The 24,051-nt window shown below is 36.3% G+C and overlaps 1 protein-coding gene across 5 annotated transcripts in view; it reads right to left on the reverse strand.

Moving 5' to 3' along the window:
• Positions 1-8,659: 8,659 nt before the first annotated feature.
• Positions 8,660-24,051, reverse strand: part of LOC123534966 (mediator of RNA polymerase II transcription subunit 15-like) — a 286,252-nt gene continuing 270,860 nt past the window's right edge. For all 5 annotated transcript variants that reach the window (XM_045317469.2, XM_045317467.2, XM_045317468.2 and 2 more), the window contains 2 exons: positions 13,602-13,699; positions 8,660-9,645 (listed from right to left, as the gene is read on the reverse strand). In XM_045317469.2, the coding sequence (XP_045173404.2) occupies positions 9,610-9,645; positions 13,602-13,699 (134 nt within the window). In that variant the 3' untranslated portion in view covers positions 8,660-9,609. The remainder of the gene's footprint in view (positions 9,646-13,601; positions 13,700-24,051) is intronic.

Genomic DNA, 24,051 nt, shown 5'->3' on the forward strand with positions numbered 1-24,051 from the left:
GATTGTTTATTTTTATTTCTTTACAAATGGCATTCATTTTCAAAGGGGGACAACTTTTTCAGAATATTTTCAGTACGGGACAGTACGGCAGAACACGTAATGGTCAGGTAAAATATTGGTAACGATGTTGTTCGTTTATAAAATATTTCTGTGTTTTGGTGATATACTCCTAAACCTTAATGAAACTTAGTCAGAATGTTGATCTTGATGATCTATAGGTCAAGTTCAAATCTGGGTCAGGTGGGGTCAAAAACTAGGTCACTAGGTCAGATCAAAGGAAAAGCTTGTTAACGCTCTAGAGGTCACAATTTTGGCCCAATCTTAATGAAACTTGATCAGTTTTGGACAAGTTCGATATTGGGTCATCTGGGGTCAAAATCTAGGTCACAAGGTCAAATCAAAGGAAAAGCTTGTTACCGCTCTAGAGGTCACAGTTTTGGCCCAATCTTAATGAAACTTGGTCAGAATGTTCCCCTCAGTACAATCATGGATGAGTTAGATATTTGGTCATCTGGGGTCAAAAACTAGGTCACCAGGTCAAGTCAAAGGAAAAGCTAGTTAACACTGTAGAGGCCACATTTATGATCTTAATGAAACTTGGTCAGAATGTTGATCTTGATGATCTATAGGTCAAGTTCAAATCTGGGTCAGGTGGGGTCAAAAACTAGGTCACCAGGTCAAATCAAAGGAAACGCTTGTTAACACTCTAGAGGTCACAATATTGGCCGAATCTTAATGAAACTTGGTCAGAATCTTCCCCTCAATAAAATCTTGGATGAATTCGATATTGGGTCATCTTGGGTCAAAAACTAGGTCACCAGGTCAAATCAAAGGAAAAGCTAGTTAACACTGTAGAGGCCACATTTATAATTATATCTTCATGAACCTTGGTCAGAATGTTAATCTTGATGGTCTCAAGGTCCATTTTGAATCTGTGTCATGTAGGATAAAAAACTAGGTCATCAAGTTAAATCAAAGGAAAAGCTAGTTAACACTGTAGAGGCCACATTTATGACCATATCTTAATGAAACTTGGTCAGAATGTTGATCTTGATGATCTATAGATCAAGTTCAAATCTGGGTCAGGTGGGGTAAAAAACTAGGTCACTAGGTCAGACCACAGGAAAAGCTTGTTAACACTCTAGAGGTCACATTTATGACTGTATCTTCATGAAACTTGGTCAGAATGTTAATCTTTTCATAAAATGTTTGTTGAGGCTATACCCCTTTAAGACTGCAAACATTTGAATTATTTCCCCTTATTTTTGACAAATGTTCCAGTGGGGGGTACACCCTGTGTCCTACAGACACATTCTAGTTTTCTGTTAAAATTGATTTTGACTAAATTAAATGAAATTATTTGCTTCTTAGTAAGATCCTTAACTTTTTGCTGGATATAATTTTTTGCCATTACTCACCACAAATCCTTTCGGGCTGGGGGATACCAATTCATCCAATTCATCCAATTTGCTTGTTTATACAGATTTCAATACTCGTCTTGAATAGTCTTAATTGCAACCTTCTGACCTACTTTCTTGTTATTGAAGATAAGCGCGGAAATTTAGACCACATGTAGAACTTCTGATACAGATTTTAATACTCATCTTAAATATTATTAACCCTGACCTACTAACTTACTTTCTTGTTTTTGAAGCTACAGCAAAGAGATTTGGACCACCTGTATAATTTTTAGCTCACCTGTCACATAGTGACTAGGTGAGCTTTTGTGATCACCCTTTGTCCGTCGTCAGTCCATGCGTCCGTGTGTCAACAATTTCTTGTCTGCACGATAGTGGTTTCATTTATGATTTGATTTTCACCAAACTTGCACACAACTTGTATCACCATAAGATCTCGGTTCCTTTCTTGAACTGGCCAGATCCCATTATGGGTTTTTAGAGTTATGGCCCCTGAAAGGGCCAGAATTAGCTATTTTGACCTTGTCTGCACAACAGCAGCTTCATTTATGATTTGAATTTAATCAAACTTGCACAAAACTTGTCACCATAAGATCTTGGTTCCTTTCTTGAACCCGCCAGATTCCATTATGGGTTCCAGAGTTATGGCCCCTGAAAGGGCCAAAATTAGCTATTTTGACCTTGTCTGCACAATAGCAGCTTCATTTATGATTTGATTTTAACAAAACTTGCACACAACTATCACCACAAGATCTCGGACCCTTTTTTTAACTGGCCAGATTCCATTAAGGGTTCCAGAGTTATGGCCCCTGAGAGGGCCAAAATTAGCTATTTTGACCTTGTCTGCACAACAGAGGCTTCATTTATGATTTGAATTTAATCAAACTTGCACAAAACTTGTGTCACCATAAGATCTTGGTTCCTTTCTTGAACCGGCCAGATCCCATAATAGGTTCCAGAGTTATTGCCCCTGAAAGGGCCAGAATTAACTATTTTGACCTTAACTGCACAATAGCAGCTTCATTTATGATTTGATTTTATCCAAACTTGCACACAACTTGTATCACCACAAGATCTTGGTTCCTTTCTTGAACTGGCCAGATTCCATCATGAGTTCTAGAGTTATGGCACCTTAAAGGTCCAAAATTTGCTGTTTTGGCTTTTGCAGCCATATAGAGACTTCATTTATGGTTCGATTTGATACAAACTTCCAAAATATCTTCAACAACAATAAATCTTGGATTCCATGATGAATCTGTCAGATCCAATCGTAGGTTCCAGAGTTATTTTATATCTGATTACCTCTACTGATTGTAATCAAAATGGATTTATATCAGTAAGTACTTATTGGACTTATTTGAAATTTCATTATTGTCATTAGTTGGATTGAGACAATCAGGGTAGATAACTATGGACTGATTTTATGTCAAATTACCTCCCTTTATTTCAAATTAAAATGGGTATATCTCTGTAACTTATGAAGATACTGATCTGAAATTTCGTTCATTTCAACTGATGGACTTGGACAGTCAGTAAAGATACATATTGACTAAATTTATGACAAATTACCTCCCTTTATTTTATGTAAACGAATATATCTCAGCAGCATCTAATGAGATTGGTTTTAAGCTCAACTGAGCCAAAGGCTCATGGTGAGCTTTTATGACCGTTCAATGTCTGTCGTGCGTCCGTCAACATTTTCAAAAAAAAATATCTTCTTGAAAACCACTGGGCAGAATTATACCAAACTTCACAGGAATGATCCTTGGGTGGCCCCCTTTCAAAATTGTTCAAAGAATTGAATTCCATGCAGAACTCTGGTTGCCATGGCAACCGAAAGGAAAAACTTTGAAAATCTTCTTGTACAAAACCACATGGCCTAGGGCTTTGATATTTTGGTATGTAGCATCATCTAGTGGTCCTCTACCAAGATTGTTCAAATTATCCTCCTAGGGTCAAATATGGCCCCTCCCCGGGGGTCCCAAGTTTTACATAGATATATAGGAAAAAAAGTTTAAAAATCTTCTCGTCTGAACCCACAACACTTAGACCTTTGATATTTGGTTAGTTGCATTGACTTATGGTCCTCAACCAAAATTGTTCAAATTGTACCCTTGGGGTTAAAAGAGGCCCTGCCCTTGAGGTCCCAAGTTTTATATAGACTTAGGAAAAAACTTTAAAAATCTTCTTGTCTGAAACCATACGACCTAGGCTTTTGATATTTGGTATGATGCATTGTCTAGAAGTCTTCTACCAAAATTTTTCAAATTATGCCCCTGGGGTTAAAAGAGGCCCCGCCCTGGGGTCACTTAGTTATTATATGAGTTATATAGAAAAAAAAAACTTAAAAAATCATTTGATCCTATTTCCAAAACTGTTTAATTATAATTACCTGATGACCCAAAGTAATATGATGTCACTTGACTTTGACCTTGACCTACTTTCTTGTTTTTAGCCCACTATCATCAGATGGTGGGCTATTCAAATCACTCTGCATCCGTGGTTCGTCATCCTTCCATCCGTTAAAAATTTCTCATTATCGCATCTCCTGGGAAACTACTAGGGGGATTTTGACCAAACTTTGTCAGAATGATGTATTGGTATCTTAGTTGTGTCCCCTTGAAAATCAGACTGGTTCAACAATTTTTGAGTGAGTTATGGCCCTTTGTTTATTTTTATAATTTACATAGATTTATATAGGGAAAAACTTTGAAAATCTTCTTGTCCAAAACCACAAAGCCTAGGGCTTTGATATTTGGTATGTAGCATCATCTAGTGGTCCTCTACCTCTGGGGTCACATGGTACATATAGACTTATAGAGGGAAAAACTTTTAAAATCTTCTTGTCCATAACCTACAACATTCAAATTTGGACCACATGTATAGTCTTGAGTGGCAAGATGAACCTTGACATGAGTTGACCTTAATATTGACCTAGTGACCTACTTTCACATTTCTGTGGCTACAGCCTTCATAGTTTTGTGCACTGAAAAAAACTTTGACCTTCACATTGACCTAGTGACCTACTTTCACATTTTTGAAGGTACAGGCTTCAAATTTAGACCACATGCATAATTTTGTGTTCAGAAATGAAATTTGACCTTGATTTTGACCTAGTGACCTACTTGCACATTTCTCAAGCTACAGCCTTTAAACCACATGCATAGTTTTGTGCACCAAAGGAAACTTTGACCTCGACATTGACCTAGTGACCTACTTTCACATTTTTGAAGGTACAGGCTTCAAATTTGGACCACATGCATAGTTTCGTGTTCAGAAATCAAATTTGACCTAGTGACCTATTTCCACATTTCTCAAGCTACAGCCTATAAATTTGGACCACATGCGTAGTTTTGTGTAACGTAAAACTTTCCCGGCGTGTTTTCACACATTTTGCATTAAAAATACTTGAAACTCCATATCAGGTAGCCCGGAAATCGATTATCTAATAATTTAGATAGGTGCCTATAATCCTCTTGTTCTTCAAAAATTCACGCTCGAGGCATTACTTATCTTACACCTACTGTCACAATCTGTAAATCTTCTCTGAGCTCCCCGGTGCGTGCACGTCATGGAGAGGGCACATATGGCGCTAACTGGGTCATGTATATTGTCTGTATATTGTTGACCTAGTTAGCATCACATGACTAAAACCGGGAAGTGTGGCCGTAAAAAGGGAACAATAATTATCCGGAATGCATCCTGCCGATGTTTACAACGTATTCGTCGATGGTCTACATGATGAGCCGCGCCATGACTTGAGAACCAGAAGAGTTTGCACCCAACTGGGACTTATGCATTTGGATATCTACGTCGACAGCATGTTTTTATCTTGTTTTTACACTGTTTTTAACCAACCTACCAACTTACCGGATCTGACACCGGTTATACTTGTTGTTGTTGTCAAGTATGGCTCTTGACGGATACCCGGGCTCGGGACCAGAAGCAGGCGGGTTTGTCAACTCAACAGGGACTCGAGAGGGGCATTAAAGACGACTGATGATGCTGACGACTAAGGCCTACCACAGATCATAACGGCAGGATGCAGACCGGGTGACCAGATGTTAAATATAGCAGCAAATGAATGTCTAAACTGTAGAAAGATAACAACGTAGATTTCAACATAACAACGCAGATTCAACATAACAACGCAGATTTCAACACAAGAAGGCACCACATAACAGATGTCACAACGTAATTGTAGTCCACATAATTATGTAGTACAACTAACGGGAGTGAAGAAAAGACGATGTTACAAAGGAGGAGGGAAATAATTGTAGAACAAGTCACCCATATGGTATCAACTGGTGGCGACTATAAAAAAACTCAACACACACACAATCTGTAAACAATTAACCATTTAATCATACCCAGAGGCAATTGTAAACATGTGCATGCGAGATTTTAGACTGATCCAATATGATCATAGTTGCTGATCAATAATTTTCAAAACAATTTGCAAACCAGTCTTAAAATTAAGTCATTTTGCCGCCACGTGCCAAAGTGTACTTTCGTTTTCACTGGTGTCAATATTCATGGAGTGATCAGAGGATGCGGCAGTTAAGTGCTTACAATGGTTTTCAATTTAAATACTTGCACAACATGAAAAAACATCAACAATGATTTATCAAAAACTGGCGAGTTCGTAGAAACTATAGCGAATTTTGGACAAACATAAATTCGGATAAGTGATAAGTGGGTATAAGCATTTTTCCAGAATTCTGCTGATATTTTTCACTGCGTCCTATACACGAGTGCGACCTATATTCGGCCGATTACGGTAGGTAGATTTTACTCATGATATTCAAAATTCGATGGTTGAGTACCAGCTTAAAATTATGTTTGTTGTACAAGATAATTAAGTTACAAAAGGACAGTGACTGAGTTAATCTATCCAGTCCAGTGTTCCTGAGTTTTGCAAAGAAAACCTTTCCTCTGCAACTACTGACAACTTTTCAACATAAATAAATGGGAGGGGTTTGGGGTTTGGGGGTGGGGTTTTGGGGGAACAACATATCATCATTGAGGACATTCACATCGCGCGGAATAAATAACATGATCACTGTTCATTACCTTCTGAACTAATATGAATAACAAGAGGGTCAATGACCCTAAAACGCTCACCTGTGTACAAGGCTCCAGGTGTGTTTGTATAAGTACAGAGTCAGGTTTCTTCTATGTTAGCCTATATTATAAACATGTCACACACACTTTTGAACCTAGGGCAATAATTTGAACAATTATGGTAGACATTACAAATCTGATATCACACGCCAAATATCAAGGCTCTAGCTGTTATAGATTCAGAGAAGAAAAGTGACCACGCCCCCTGGCAGCCATGTTTTTTAACAAATCGGAATAATTTGAACAATCTTGGTAGAGGGTCACACAAGAACCATTTGTGTAAATTATTTTAAAATCAGGCTTGCAGTTTGAAACAAGAAGATTTTTTAAATTTCCACCATATACATAAAAATAAATTACATATAGGGAAAAGTGACCATGTCCCTTGGCGGCCATGTTTTTTGACGAATTGGAATAATTTGAATAATCTTGGTAGATGGTCACATAAGGACCATTTATGTGAAATTATTTTCAAATCGGGCCTGTAGTTTCACACAAGAAGATTTCCACTATATACATATAGGGAAAAGTTACCACGCCCCCTGGCGGCCATGTTTTTTGAAGAATCGGTAAAATTTTAACAATCTTGGTAGAGGGTGACATAAGGACCATTTCTGTGAAATTGCTTCAAATTCGGCCCAGTGGTTTAGGAGGAGATGTCAATTGAAGATTTTTCAATTTTTAGCTCTGGTGGCCCCTATGTGCAACCAAGTGGAACCATTTGAAAAATTTTGGTAGAGGACCATCCAGGAATATCCAGGCCAAGTTTCATCAAAATCCATTCAGTCATTTTGGAGGAGATGTCGTTTAAACACAATAGTTGACGTCAGACAGATGACTCGATGTACGGACGGACGAACTGACGCACGCACGACGGACACTGCGTGATCACAATAGCTCACCATGAGCACTTTGTGCTCAGGTGAGCTAAAAATTAAACTTTATATAAAACATATAAATAAGTCTAAAAAAGCATCATCAATTTGCTCAGATATGTATTGAATTCTGAAAAGGGATTGCATGAAGGGGGCGATACTTCTTCTGGATAGTTCAATGCCTTTAAACACTCACCATTTTTAAAGAACTGTTACATGTCTTTGTTTTGATGCAATTGCAAGAATGTCCCAGTGCTTAAACTTCACATAACTTGGTTAAACATCGATTTGAAAAATTGTTTACTTTTATTTCTTTACAAATGGCATTCTTTTATAAACTTTTAAGAATATCTTAAGTATCCAATGGTACAGGACAGTAAGGTAATGTATTAGACAGGTAGATTGTAGGTAAAAATGTTGTTTCTTTACCAAACATTTCTGTGATTTGGTGATATACTGCTAAACCCAAAGAACCATTTTCACATGCAAAGCAGGCGGCACTTCCATGCTATTTGTTTCATGGATATAGGACTAAAATTTGTTAAGTTTGTCAAGTGCATTTAATAGACAAACGTTTAAAAAATTTTCATGTCAAATTACAATGCATTTTGTTATTAAGGTCACAGACACTCAGGGTCAGGACCCCCCCCCCACCTATCCTGTCGGTGGGGGAGGGTTCCGATGAGAAATCAATAACTATAATTAATTGATCAATTTTATTTCTATGGAACACTTCCCTGCGAACTGATATCCTAGGTGGATACCAAAATTGGACTTTTATCATAGGAAGTGACGATCCGGTTTAATATAGTTGTAAGCATATTAATTTTGGTACCTGGTTTATGACATGCATGGTAAAAAGCAGTGATTCCAGTGCAAGTGTTCCCAGTGTCAGTTTCACAGATGCAAATCTTGAATTTGGAAGAGCTTTGATTGTAGAAAAGTGCATTTCTAAAACAAAACCTATTTTATAATCGTCACCTATGCTCAGTGTGTGTTATAATGCTAAAAATACTGGCTAACAGCTGGCAGGGGCGGAGGAGGATGGGTGGGGTGTCGTCCTGACCCCAAGTGTCTGTAATTAAGGTTGAAGATCGACAGCATCATTATCGCTTCCACTGGCATTTTAAGCTTTCAGCACATGCATAGCAGAAAGAACCAGTTGTTCCACAGATTGATTGTTTTCTTGAAAAAACTTGATTTTACTTTGACAGGACTAAATATTTTGAATTTAAAAATACACTGAACACACAAATATTTATTTTTCACATATTTCGTACAGGATACAATCAGCCAAGGTAAAAAAAAAAAAAGGATTATCATCACATTATAAGTAAAATTATCATTCATGACATGAAATTATTTTTTTTATGTACACTAAAAAGAGTTTTGAATATACAGGCTATTCAGACACAACAATATTCACTAGCATTATCAATACAGCTTTTTTCTAATTTGTCCTGAGGTCTCCTTTATTTCCAAATTAAAGAATGAAAAAAATAAGTGCCCACCCACCCCATCCTTTCCCGAAATTTGGATGAGAATATAGAAATTTATTTTCTCTGGCCTTACACGCAGGCACCTAGGTAAAACCATTGAGCTTCCATAAGGCAGCTGGATAGCTTCCTCACATGAAGAATTCTACATCCAAAGTGTGGTTCTGAACTTGGTGAGAGACGGCTATAACCACAACCACATCCTGCATTTACACTAATTTGTGTACCCTCCAGGGGCTTACAACCCTTTTGTTGTTGTATATGTATACTGTTATACCGTTTTAGATTTATAATATTCCAGTAAACATTTTATAAAGCTGCTCGATATATTCCCTTTTCATGAATGTAAAAACTAGTATTCACTCTTTGTAGCGGTGCTTGGAGATCCCTTATGTATGTCTTTGTCAATGTATTACTCAGTCCTAGGACTGTTTTCAACCTTATACTGATACATGTTTCCATGTCTCAATAATACCATTAAATAATGGCTTATTGCCTGGTAAACTGAAAGAGCAGAAATGTGTGGCAAAAAGTCTATTGTTATGGCATAACAAAATTAATATTTTAGACTTAGAATATCATTTTATTTTGCAGATCTCAACCCAATATACTGATCAAGAATGTTTCTTGAACAGAATCCATTACACAGAGTAGATGGCGTGTTTGACAGTTCATACACAGAACCAGTCCTTGTTTTCATGTCTGTGCACAAGCTTTCCGTATACTCATCTCCTGAAACAGAAAGTATTGCAGTTTAAATATGAATAAACTGCTTACTACTTTGTGCAGACTTTATGTTCAGAATGTGTACAACTTTCACCTGTTCAAAGTTATCATTTTACAAACATGTTAAAAGTTTCCTGATGTTTATTCAGAGTACTCATTTTCCAGACTGTCAAAGTAGCAAACATCTGCACCTGGGCTTTTCTTCACTTTTCACAGAAGTTTATTGTCAAGTACTGAATGAACGTATTCATCAGTAAAACAGATCAAACCACACACAATTTTTAAAAACAAATTAAACATTGTGTATATACTTGTTTTGTTTATGAAGCACCCATATCCCGCTTTTATCAAAGGTAAAATTAAAATATATATATATATACAAAGGTATTGTATAAAACATAGGCAAATACCTTTGTACAAATAAGCCAAGGAGTATTGCAAAACATAACTGCTTTGTTTCTGACAATTTTCAACAGTATTATGTGTTAGGCCTAAAAGACTTGTTTGTTTTGGCCCGACCCTAAATATTTTTATGGCTTTGGAGATTTTTTTTCCAACTTTTTAACAAAAAGTTGCAAAACTTCTCTTTTTATGCTTTAAACATGGTCAGTGATTTACTGATGCTCTAAAGGCATAACCCCTTCATTTCTATTCATTTTCTGACACAAAAATAATTTCCAAAAAGTCCCACTTATTAAAAAAAAAAAAAAAAAAAAAAAAAAAAAAAAATTACTGACCTAACAACCCTAATTTTTTTAGCATGTTACTGAAAACAATCTTTTTTAAGGCCTTAAGTTTATTTCAGCTCAACTGGTTACTTAACTTTTACTCATGTAGGAACTAAATTTTTAAGATCTCTTTTATAATTTCAATTTTATGGTCTAAAATGTTTTTTTTCTTAGCAAAAAATACTGCTCAATAAAAAATGTTGTTTCTTTTTCAATTTTACAAAACTTTTATGGAACAATTTTGCTTTTATGCTTTGATTTCCTAAAACCATCAACAAGAGGGCAATGATGGCCCTAGGTCACTCACCAGAGTAACACACCATGACAAACATGTTTGACCTAGTGACCCAGTTCTTGACACGACATGACGCAGTTTCAAACTCGTCTGAGTTTTCAAAGAGATAAACATTTTGACCGAGTTTCATGAAGATTGGAGCAAAAATGTAGCCTCTAGTGTTTTTTTCTTCGATCTGGCCTAGTAACGTAGTTTTTTACCCAACCAGACCTAATTTTTAACCTGTCAAATTTTATGAAGACAAATATTCTGACCAATTTTCATTAAGATTGGACCAAAAATGTGGCCTGAGTGTAAGCAAGCATTTTCTTTCATTTGACCTAGTGACCTAGTTTTTGACCCTGAATGACCCAGATTAAAACCTGTCAATGATTTCATGACTCAGAGACAAAATCATACAAGACTTCATGATACCAAACATTCTGACCAAGTTTTATGAAGATTGAATAAAAAAATGTGGCCCCTAGAGTGTTAACAAGATTTTCCTTTGATCTGATCTAGTGCCCTAGCTTTTGACCCCACATGACCAAGATTCAAACCTTGCCTAAAGCTCATCAAGATAAACATTTTTAACAAGGTTCATGAAGATAGTGTCATAAATATGGCCTCATAGAGTGTTAACAAGCTTTTTCTTTGATTTGACCGGGTGACCTAGTTTTTGATCCCACATGACCCAGATTCGAACTTGGCCTAGAGGTCATCAAGATAAACGTTCTGAACAAGTTTCATGAAGACCGGGTCATAAAATGTGGTCTCTAGAGTGTGAATAAGCTTTTCCTTTACTTTGACTGGGTGACCTAGTTTTTGACCCCATATGACCCAGATTCAAACTTGACCTAGAAATCATCAAGACAAACATTCTGAATATTTCTCATGAGTTTCAAACTTAAAATGTGGTCTCTAGAGTGTTAACAAGATTTTCCTTTGATCTGGCTTAGTCACCTAGTTTTTGACCCAACATGACCCAGATTCAAACTTGGCCTTAAGATCATCAAGATAAACATTCTGACCAAGTTTCATGACAATAGGGTCAAAAATGTGGCCTCTAGAGTGTGAACAAGCTTTTCCTTTAATTTGACCTGGTGACCTAGTTTTTAACCCCACATGACCCAGATTCAAACTTGACCTAGAGGTCATTAAGACAAACATTCTGACCAATTCTCATGAGTTTCAAACTTAAAATGTGGTATTTAGAGTGATAACAAGACTTTCCTTTGATCTGGCCTAATGACCTAGTTCTTGACCCAACATGACCCAGAATCAAACTTGGCCTAGGAATCATCAAGATAAACATTCTGACCATGTTTCATGAAGACAGGGTCATAAATATGGCCTCTAGAGTGTTAACAAATTTTTCCCTTGATTTGACCAGTTGACCTAGTTTTTGACCCAACATGACACAGATTCGAACCTGGCCTAGAGGTCATCAAAATAAACATTCTGAACAAGTTTCACAAAGATAGGGTCATAAATTTGGCCTCTAGAGTGTTAATAAACTTTTCCTTTGATTTGACCTGGTTACCTAGTTTCTGATCCCAGATGACCCAATATCGAATTCGTCCAAGATTTTATTGAGGGTAACATTCTGACCAAGTTTCATTAAGATTGGGCCAAAATTGTGACCTCTAGAGTGTTAACAGTCAAATTGTTGACGACTGACGACGACAACGGACACAAGGCGATCACAAAAGCTCACCTTGAGCACTTTGTGCTCTGGTAAGCTAAAAAATAAACTTAGAATCTAAATTTTAAAACTTTCTGCTGTAAGCAATAACTTACAACAGAAAATACACTATTAATTAGAACTGAATTCAAAACTTAATCAAGAAACAAAGTTTTAAAATTTATTTTACCACCTATTCTTTAAAATGATCATGTGAATGGTAAATTTCTTATATTTAAAGAGACATCCAATGAAACAAGAGCTGTCTGTAAGACAGCCAAGCTCGACTATTCGAAATATTGTCTCAGAAGCAGGAAAATATTACCCAAAAAGGTTAAATATCAAAAGAGTTTTAAGTTCAAAAGGGGGAATAATTTGACCAAAATGCATATCAGTTATGGGACTTGCTGCTATCAACTAGTTTTATAACCCCGAAGGCACATGTGAAGTTCCAATTCAATATCTGCATTAGTTTTAGAGATAGAAACTTGCATGTAAAACTTTAACCAGAATTTTTAAAGTCCAAAAGGGGACATAATTTGGCCAAAATGAAGGTCAGAGTTATGAGACTTGCTGCTATCAACTAGTTTTATAACCCCGAAGACACATGTGAAGTTTCAAATCAATATCTGCATTAGTTTTGGAGATAGTAACTTTCTAGGTCTAAAAGGGGGCATAACTTGCTCAAAATACATGTCAGAGTTATGGGTCTTGACCCAGTGAGGTTGGTAATTGATCTAAAAAAAGAAAAAATAAGTTTCAAATCTATATGCCTTTTAGAAATAGCTGTATGTACTTGCACGCAAAACTTTAACCAGAATTTTCTAAGTCCAAAAGGGGGCATAATTTGGCCAAAATGAAAGTCAGAGTTATGGGACTTGCTGCTATCAACTAGTTTTATAACCCCGAAGACACATGTGAAGTTTCAAATCAATATCTGCATTAGTTTTGGAGATAGTAACTTGCATGTAAAACTTTAACCAAAATTTTCTAAGTCCAAAAGGGGGCATAATTTGCTCAAAATACATGTCAGAGTTATGGGACTTGACCCAGAGAGATTGGTAATTGACCTAGAAAAAGAAAAAATAAGTTTCAAAGCTATATGCCTTTAATCGATGGCTGTATGTACTTGCATGCAAAAACTTAACCAAGGTGTGACGCCGATGCCGACGCCGACACCGACGCCAGGGTGAGTAGAATAGCTAGACTATTCTTAAATAGTCGAGCTAATAAAAATGTATCAATCAAAAGACCTGATCAACCTCAACATACATACCCACATATCCAACAATGATGTAAATGTGAATTTACTTGGCAGATCTAGAAGGTGAGTCACCATGGACTTTTGTATGGCACGCAGGAATGGCGTTGATTCTGAAACATTATGAATGAACCTAATCAAGGTACAAACAACAAGCTGTTGCAGTATACATTCCTGACTACTCACACATATTCAACTTGTAGCAATAACAGTACAGACTAACAACATGTAAAATTAATGTGACTGTTTTTGTTGCTTTTTAACTTCACATCAACACAAATAAAGGTCATAATGTTGACTTTAAATCTTCTGAGGGTAGAAAAAGACCTCAGATGTCCCTAAATACATTTTTTTATCTGCACTTAGCACCTGGGTCTAACCACCAGCCTATCATAAGCAAGCTGGATGACGTTATCTCACCACAAAATTTTAAACTAAGCCTCATCAGTTAGGAGTAAGTGATTAGAAGTCAGCAACATTAACCACTCGACCCTGATGGACTTTTGTAAAATGTCACTTGAAAATGTGGTATTTCATAGTTTACATCTGTTATCCTGTATACATGATATTTCATGAGTAATGAGGAATCTCACACTATTTTTTCAATGATCCTTACACACACTAGGTAACCGGATATGTTCGGCGCAGGATGCTATGTTCGGCACAGGATCGATACATTGATTTGAAAACTTTAATGGAGTTAGTTTTCTCCTCATTTCGGTCTATAAAACAATTAACCAGTAAAATCACCTCACTAGCCTTATCGCGAAATAAATGAAGTTTCCAAAGTCGATTTAAAATCCTGAAAAGATGCTAATTTAAGGATAAATGGCGAAGTTAAATGTTAAACTTTACGCCAGTTTCGGCAATTAGTAATAGTTATAGTATGTGTGAGAATGTGTTACCAGGATATATCAGAGCTAGGGGTACATCGAGGGTATTTTTCTCTGCACATATCGTCGAGGCCTACTGTGCAGAGAAAAATACCGAGATGTACCCCTAGCTCTGATATATCCTCGTAACACATGAGCATTACATATTATAACTGTTTTATCATTAAAATTTATATATTATTTTCATTTAAATTTGTTTATTATTATTTTTACACTTGATTCCCTTTCTGTGCCTTGCTGACTGAAACACTAAAACTTCTGTTTTAGAAAATGTGTTCCCCAGATAAAAGTATCCAACAGATTTCTGGATTGGTTTTAAATCTTTGCATTTCATTGGCCAAACATTTTGTAAAACTTGTTGTTTTGTTTGTAAAAAAAAAAGAAAAAAAAAAAGAAAAAGGAACATTTGAGAAATCGCAGAATTTCATGTATTTCTGAATTTGGAAATAACTATCGAGTCTTTGAAATATTCTAGTTTATTTATTCTTTTACTTTATAAATGTAGGTGTTTGTGATAATTCTTTCTCTGTGAACTGTAAATTGGAGCTAAAATCATCTTTTCTTTGAAAGGAAAAAATTATACTCCCTCGATAGGGCCTCAGTTAGCTGGCCAGGATAAGAGAACAAGAGGACCATGATGGTCCTGAATCGCTCACCTGTTCCCACATGACCCAGTTTTGAGTATGATGTCGTTTTTTCTATTATTTGACATAGTGACCTAGTTTTTGAGCTCATGTGACCCGGTTTTGAACTTGACCTAGATATCATCAAGATAAAAATTCTGACCAATTTTCATGAAGATCCATTGAAAAATATGGCCTCTAGAGAGGTCAAAAGATTTTTCTAATTTTAGACCTACTGACCTAGTTTTTTGACCACAGTTGACCCAGTTTCAAACTTGACCTAGATATCATCAAGATGAACATTTAGACCAACTTTCATACAGATCCCATGAAAAGTATGGCCTCTAGAGAGGTCACAAGGATTTTTTATTATTTGACCTACTGACCTAGTTTTTGAAGGCACGTGACCCAGTTTCAAATTTGACCTAGATATCATCAAGGTGAACATTCTGACCAATTTTCATGAAGATCCATTTAAGGGTATGGCCTCTAGAGAGGTCACAAAGTTTTTCTATTTTAAGACCTACTGACCTAGTTTTTGATCACAGTTGTCCCAGTTTCAAACCTGACCTATATATCATCAAGATAAACATTCAGACCAACTTTCATACAGATCCCATGAAAAATATGACCTCTAGAGAGGTCACAAGGTTTTTCCATTATTTGACCTACTGACCTACTTTTTGATGACACAGGACCCACTTTCAAATCTGACCTAGATATCATCAAGGTTAACATTCAGACCAATTTTTATGAAGATCCATTCACAAGTATGGCCTCTAGAGAGGTCACAAGGTTTTTCTATTTTTAGACCTACTGACCTAGTTTTTGACCGCACGTAACCCAGTTTCGAACTTGACCTAGATATCATCAAGATGAATATTCAGACCAACTTTCATACAGATCCCATGAAAAATATGGCCTTTAGAGAAGTCACAAGGTTTTTCTATTATTTGACCTACTGACCTAGTTTTTGAAGGCACGTGACCCAGTTTCGAATTTGACCTAGATATCATCAAGGTGAACATTCTGACCAATTTTAATGATGATCTTGTGAAATATATGGCCTCTAGAGAGGTCACAAGGTTTTTCTATTTTTAGATCTACTGACCTAGTTTTTGACCGCAAGTGCCCCAGTTTCGAACTCGGCCTAGATATCATCAAGATGAACATTCAGACCAACTTTCATACAGATCCCATGAAAAATATGGCCCTTAGAGAGGTCACAAGGTTTTTCTATTATTTGACCTACTGACCTAGTTTTTGAAGGCACATGACCCAGTTTCGAACTTGAACTAGATATCATCAAGGTGAACATTCTGACTAATTTTAATGAAGATCTTGTGAAATATATGGCCTCTAGAGAGGTCACAAGGTCTTTCTATTTTTAGACCTACTGACCTAGTTTTTGACCACACGTGACCCAGTTTCAAACTTGACCTAGATATCATCAAGGTGAACATTCTGACCAACTTTCATAAAGATCCCATGAAAAATGTGACCTCTAGAGTTGTCACAAGCAAAAGTTTACGCACGCACGCAAGGATGGACTAACAGACGGACGACGGACGCTGCGCGATCACAAAAGCTCACCTTGTCACTTTGTGTCAGGTGAGCTAAAAAGTGTTGCGATATATATCGGAACAGTTTTACTGTGCTGATATATATCACAACAGTTTCTTTCTAATGAAACTCTATAGAGATTTCTGTGTTGATATATATCGTAACAGTTTTGTAAAATATCAGCACAGATTTTGTAGTATTAATGTGTGTTACCATGTTTAACATACTGCAAAGATCAAAGGAAAACTGCCGCACTATGCGATAATTAAGTTTATTATACCTCACATAAATGTCCAATGCAAATTTCCCATTAGTTTAACTTGAATAATATATCATATTCCCCAGTGATTTTATAACACATGCGCAAAATCGTAATTTTCAATTTCTGCGCAGGTGATATGATCCATAATTTCATATCACATGCGCAACAGCGTTATTTTGTTTTTCTGCGCATGTGATATTATTTTTTCATATCACCCGTTGAGAGATTGACACTTTGGAATTGATTAAAAGACGGAGTTGATAAATTTTCAGACGAGGCGCTTATATAATTATACGTTAGGATTGAATTACCCTTTTCTGGTGCTCTTGCATGTGCGAACACGGCTGAATTTTCTTTTTTATGCTACGTGCAAAATATTTCAAAAACAATTTTTCATCAAATATTGAATCGAAACTACCACAATAAGTTTGGAAATGATCTAACTAAGAAAATGAGTGCTCACACTTATATGTTTCATTTAGAAAACAGAAAGTTATCGCCGTTTTTCGAATGCTACTGATTGACGCAATGTTGAAATATTAGAATAATTATAGGAGTCAGCGATATGCTTACAAACGTCTCGACTAAATCTATCAAAAATGTCTAATTACAAAGCAAAGTCGCCACAAATTATGAGTGCTAACAAGTAAGACTCTTTAATTCTGTCTTCATTATTTGGTTAGTAATTACTTTTTAATGTTAAATACATTAGCTCTATTATGTTGATTTTCCAGTAAATGCTTTGACCCTTATACGTTTTCGGTATAATAAAATAAATATTGCATTCCTGAGAGGGTGATATGAAACATGTTCACCCCTCGAAATATGAATATAGACCTCGGCTGGCGCCTCGGTCAATATTCATATATCTCGCGGTGAACATGTTTCATATCACCCTCTCAGGAATGCAATATTTATATATTATAGCCACATTTCTTTGAAAATATTGCAAAACAAAACTAATATCTTTATGGACTATATTTATCAATCTTTTCCCTGTCATCCTTCCAAATCATAATGTCTAAATCGGTGTTTTAGTGGAGATTTTTAAGTTTGAAATACACCATATACACGAAAAAAGGGGATGTTTGAAGCAGGATAAAAATTTTGCGGGGATGTTCGGGAGCAGGTTGTTGTGAACTTTATCACAAATAACGCAATGACCGTTTTTGACGCTGTCAAACAAATTTTTTATATCTAATAGATTTTGCTGTATGTATTTAACGGTTTAGTACAAGTTGTACTGCTTTCCATTTGGAGACATGTTCCTTTATATATATTTAGAAGATAGAATGCAGAGTCCAATTTGGACACTGTCAAGCAATTGTGTCTATTGTTTTTATTTGATTTCTTCAGGATATTACATTATTTTTTTCATGCTTATGTCTTTGTGCATAATTCAATAAAAGAAGAATTGTGTCTGCCATTAGTAAGACCATTTATTGTTATATAAACATTAAGTACTCTCAGATGTTCGAAGCATGTAAAGATTTATCCAGATGAATTTTTATTTTTTAACAAGGAGCTGCGTTCAATAAACGCTTGATGCCCCCGGTGGCATCCTTGTCAATACAAAGCAGCCTAAGTCCAAAACGAGGTCAAGTTCAAGGTCAAACTGAGGTCAGGTGATGTCTGAAGATGAGGAATGGTCACAGGATACATCTGCATTAGTATCAAGTCATTCTAGTTAGGGGTATTGATGATAGACGAAACGTGTCCAATTTGGTTAACCTCGTACGGACGGACGAACGGACGAACAGGACAATCACTATATGCCTCCCGCATCAGTAGATGCTGGGGGCATAAAAAAGAAATGTTGCAGCTTTAAAAATATACGTAGCTGCAGGAAACAATTAATTCAGCATTAGCATATTAACTCCTCAGCATTAAGGAGTAACGGTTTCTTTAAAACAGTAGAATTTAGGCCATTTATTAGCTTAAACTACTTTATCAGACAGTGTTGGAGGCTTTATTCCAGTAAAAATAACTATAATATTGTATGTAAACGTAGATGAGTGTGTCAACATTGATGTCACTGTACATGTATATCATATATGTGAGAGTCACAAAGTGACTGCCTAAAATATAAGGAAATGAAACTAGAATACTGTACTGGACAACCAGGGTATCAGACAAAACTATTCTATAATGTGAAACCAGTATCACATGACACAGGTTTCTAAGGACAGCAAAGTTCATACATGTTAATCTAAAAAGAAGGGATAAAATTGTTGTAATATCACAAGAACATGCCCAAGACAACAAAGAATTATTACAATTGCTTACAAATTCAACAGATTTTGAACACAGTCCAAAAGAAATCCGTACTTAAGACAGTCCAAACTAAGAAATCCGTAATTAAAGGTGATGCGACAGAGAATGATTAACTGCAAATCAACTGCGAAGGAGAAAATATCAATGAAAGTAGAGATTTTGATGAAATATAAAACAATTCCGGGCATTATTGACACACTCATAGAACATGGTCAGTTTCACTTGTGCAAGAAACAGTGTTCATTAGCAGCAAACAAAACATTTCTTATGGAAAATATATGCTATCTACTCTTTTTAGAAGTTGTTGATTAGTTTTCGAACACAGCTTCGTCCCAAATGAGATACATGCAGGACATGACATTAAAATTCTGGAAAGATGGATACAAATTGAATTTTTTAATGGTGATAAATTTGTTGTGAATAGGTCGGCATCCATGTTTAAGCACTGAAAATATATAAAACAAGAGCTGTCGGAGGACAGCAACGCTCGACTATTCAACAGCCTTGTCAACTGAATGAAAACAGAAGTTGAAAAAGGGGCATAATTTTGTAAAAATGGGAGAAAGGGTTATGGAACCTTCATAGTGCTTATCAGCTCATAAAGTGAGCAAGTGTGTGATTAGTTTCAATCCATTCCCATAAGTGGATACTGAAATACCAACATACATACAAAAACTTAACCAAAAACTGCTAAGTCGAAAAAGGGGCATAATTTTGAAAAAAAATGCAAAGTAGAGTTATAGGACCTACACAGTGCATGTCAGATCATGACAGTAAAGAAGTGTGTGAAGTTTCAATCCATTACCATTAGTGGGTACTGAGATACCAGCTTACATACAAAACCTTAACCAAGAATTTCTAAGTCGAAAAAGGGGCATAATTTTGTAAAAAAGCAAAATAGAGTTATGGAACCTGTGCAATGTAGGTCAGTTTATCACAGTGAACAAGTGTGTGAAGTTTCAATCCATTCCCATTAGTGGGTACTGAGATACCAGCTTACATACTAAACCTTAACCAAGAATTTCTAAGTCGAAAAGGGGGCATAATTTTGTCAAAAAGCAAAACAGAGTTATGGAACCTGTGCAATATAGGTCAGTTTATCACAGTGAACAAGTGTGTGAAGTTTCAATCCATTCCCACAGCTGGTTACTGAGATACCAGCTTACATACAAAACCTTAACCAAGAATTTCTAAGTCGAAAAAGGGGCATAATTTTGTAAAAAAGCAAAATAGAGTTATGGAACCTGTGCATTGTAGGTCAGTTTATCACAGTGAATAAGTGTGTGAAGTTTCAATCCATTCCCACAAGTGGTTACTGAGGTACCAGCTTACATACAAAACTTTAACCAAATCGGGACGTGGACGCATGGGTGAGTCCAATAGCTCTACTATTCTTTGAATAGTCGAGCTAAAAAATAAAAACAATAATTTCAATGAGTATAGATTAACCTAGTATTTGTTGGCTTTGCAATAACATAAGGCTCTTAATGCCTGGTTGTATGACAAGCTTTTCCCTAACAGAGGGATTTCCTTAATGGTAACAGAAATTACAGGCAGCAATACATGTATTCAGAAGGTGTATCACTAAAAACTGACTGTATATTCTTAGATATACACGTCCTACTCCATCTGAATAAAATCGTTATAAACACTTCACCTGTCAGCATCAAAAACGGTCATTGCGCTATCTGTGATGAAGTTTACAATAACCTGCTCCCTAACATCACCCAAATATTTTCATCTTGCGCCAAACATCGCCTTTTTCATGTATATGGTGTAAGATTAAGATATTATAATTTGAAAGAATGACGAGGGAAAGACTGATAAATATAGTCCATAAAGATATTGTCTTTGTTTAGTAATATTTTCAAAGAAATGTGGCTATAAACTTTATAATTGTCGAAACTGGCATAAAGGTTAACATTTAACATCACGGTTTTCTCTTAAAATGGCATCTTTTCAGGATTTTAAATCGGCTTTGGAAACTTCATTTATTACATGATAAGGTTAGTGAGTTGATTTTACTGGTCATTTGTTCTTATAGACCGAAATGAGGAGAATACTAACCCCTCTAAAGTTTTTAAATTAATGTATCAATCCTGCGCTGAACATAGCATCCTGTGCCGAACATATCCGGTTACCTAGTGTGTTACAGCAATAAATCGAAGTACAACAAGCAAATTCAGTGCATTTCTATCCCCCACCAAACAGGTTGTTTTGTGAATTAGGGAGATATCTAATTTCCAGATATACACAAGTTATGTACAATAACCAAAGGACAATAACTCATTTGTTTTGAAATTAATGAAGATCCATCAATGGACTTCTCTTTTATATGGAAATTTATGGATTGTGAAACAACTAAAGGGCAATTACTCTGAAGTTTCTGCAGTGACCCTGATGAAAGTTGTTTATGCACTTCTGCCAAATAGTGATCTACATTTGAGTACAGTTTCATGAAGATCCATCCATAGGTTACTTAGATTCAGTCAAACATCCCTATATTTTAACAACTGAAGGGGAAATAGAGTTAATACTATCAGTGAGCAAAAGTCAAAGGTCTACCTACTGTCTGATACAGCGTGACTAGATGTAGAATGTGTGCATTATTTCTACCTACTGTCTAACATAGCATGACTAAATGCAGAACGTATGCAACTGTTTCTACCTACTGTCTGACACAGCATGACAAGATGCAGAATGTGTGCAATTATTTCTACCTATTGTCTTACACAGCATGACAAGATGAAGAATGTGTGCAATTGTTTCTACCTACTGTCTTACACAGCATGACAAGATGCAGAATGTGTGCAATTGTTTCTACATACTGTCTTACACAGTATGACAAGATGCAGAATGTGTGCAATTAATTCTACATACAAGGTGGGCCGGTGGTCTTGTGGTAACAACGCTTGACTGTCAATCCAGAGGTCCGGGGTTCGAATCCCGGTCCAGGCACTTAAAAATTTCTGAGATGCTCTTGAGTGTCTCCCACCTATCTAGAGGCCTGTACTGGTTCTTCCCAGGGAAGACAGCTTCGCGGGTATCGGTGCTATACACCGGGCACGTTAAAGAACCAGACTGTCTATTCGAAAAGAGCTAGGCTAAGTTAGCCGGACACGTCTGTATCTGAAATGTTCTCTCTGTTTGTTCTGGGGGCTTTATCTCACTCTGTCCCTCTGGTCAGATTGCTCTGTGTCTGTACTAGTAGAGGATGATTTCGCGCCCTGTGTGGCTGCAGTTGCTGTATGTAAAGCGCCTTTGAACGTGTTTATCATGAAAAGGGCGCTATATAAATCTGGTATAATATATATATATATATATATATATATATATATATATATATATATATATATATATTCTTACACATATGACATATGCAGAATGTGTGTAATTGTCTTACTACTGTCTGACAATGCAGGGCAGTGCAAGAATGGTGTAATTGTTTCTACCTACTGTCTGACACTGCAAGGCTAGGTGCAGGGATGTGTAATTGTTTCTACCTACTGTCTGACACTGCATGGCTAGGTGCAGAATGTGTGTAATTGTTTCTACCTACTGTCTGACACAGCATGGCTAGGTGCAGAATGTGTGTAATTGTTTCTACCTACTGTCTGACACAGCATGGCTAGGTGCAGAATGTGTGCAATTGTTTCCATGCAGTTTGATACTGGTGCTGCTCTCCGCTGCGAAGGTAAAATTTATTACAAGTGTCTATGTAAACACTACTTTCGTTTTCCATGTACCTCAAAATTGACCAAAACTTTTTTCCCCCAGGATTTTGGGCTAAAATCAGGGAGTGCGCATTATACATGTGTATCTATGGTACCCAACATATTTCGGATGATTCTCTGTGTACTACATGTGCTGCATCTCATATAAAAGTTACTGTTTGTCTGTGTTTGTCATTTGGTGAAAAATCAACAAGAGAAAGTTATGTATTGTCTGACAGTATATTAACATGTCTGAAATAGTGGATAGGATGTAGACAGGTGCAGCCACTCTTGATTAATGATTGTTCTGCTGTGAAAAACTGTATGCACTATCTTTCTAATGACAGAAACAACTTCCTTGTCAAAATAATGCTGAGCTTGTTAAACTGCTGATACTGTGGCACACACAATCATGTAGTGATAAAAAAAACTGCTTTTTTCATAAAACTTGATATCTGTGTTTCAGATCTGATGGCAGAAATCCCATCATATTAAAAGTGTTTAAAGTTTGCGTTGCAGTTGTCTTAAAAAATATTTCACCTAGAGTCATGAAACCTTGTGCATTGACAGGAAGTAGGGCACCAGTGTCTTAAGTAGCAGTTGGTAGTTTCCAGCCTTAGATGCGAATTGGCCGGAGGTCAAAATCTTAAAATAAAGGTAAGCGTCAAAACTGAAGGCCCTGTTTTCATTCAAAATGATATTCAATGCGGATTTTGTGCTTTGGTGCTGTGTAATGGACATTTTAAAAAAACTCCTGACAAGCATTCAGCTGACCTTAATGGAATTAGTGTCCTGAAGTTGGTCAAATGCGAAACTGTGAATATTGATTGCTGGCTGAATGTGCAAATGTCAAATCAACAGAGGCCTAATTCAATAAGGAGTACTGAAAAAAGTAATTGGTTGACAGATAGTTTTGTTATGCAGAATAGGTACAGGAGAGGTTTGTGTTCAAGGCACTGTGCATGGTTGGACTCCTGCTTTCCCCACAAGGCAATATGGTAATATTTTGGAAAATTGGCCCATATTTACTAGAACCTATCTTTCCCTATTAGCTATGTATGGACTACAGAGTCAATGGCAAATATTTCTACTGGATATTAAGAAAGCATACAAATACATGATAACTATATGCTTTAT

The sequence above is a fragment of the Mercenaria mercenaria genome, chromosome 12 (assembly GCF_021730395.1).
Source record: "Mercenaria mercenaria strain notata chromosome 12, MADL_Memer_1, whole genome shotgun sequence".
In the NCBI taxonomy this organism is placed as follows: Eukaryota; Metazoa; Mollusca; class Bivalvia; order Venerida; family Veneridae; genus Mercenaria; species Mercenaria mercenaria.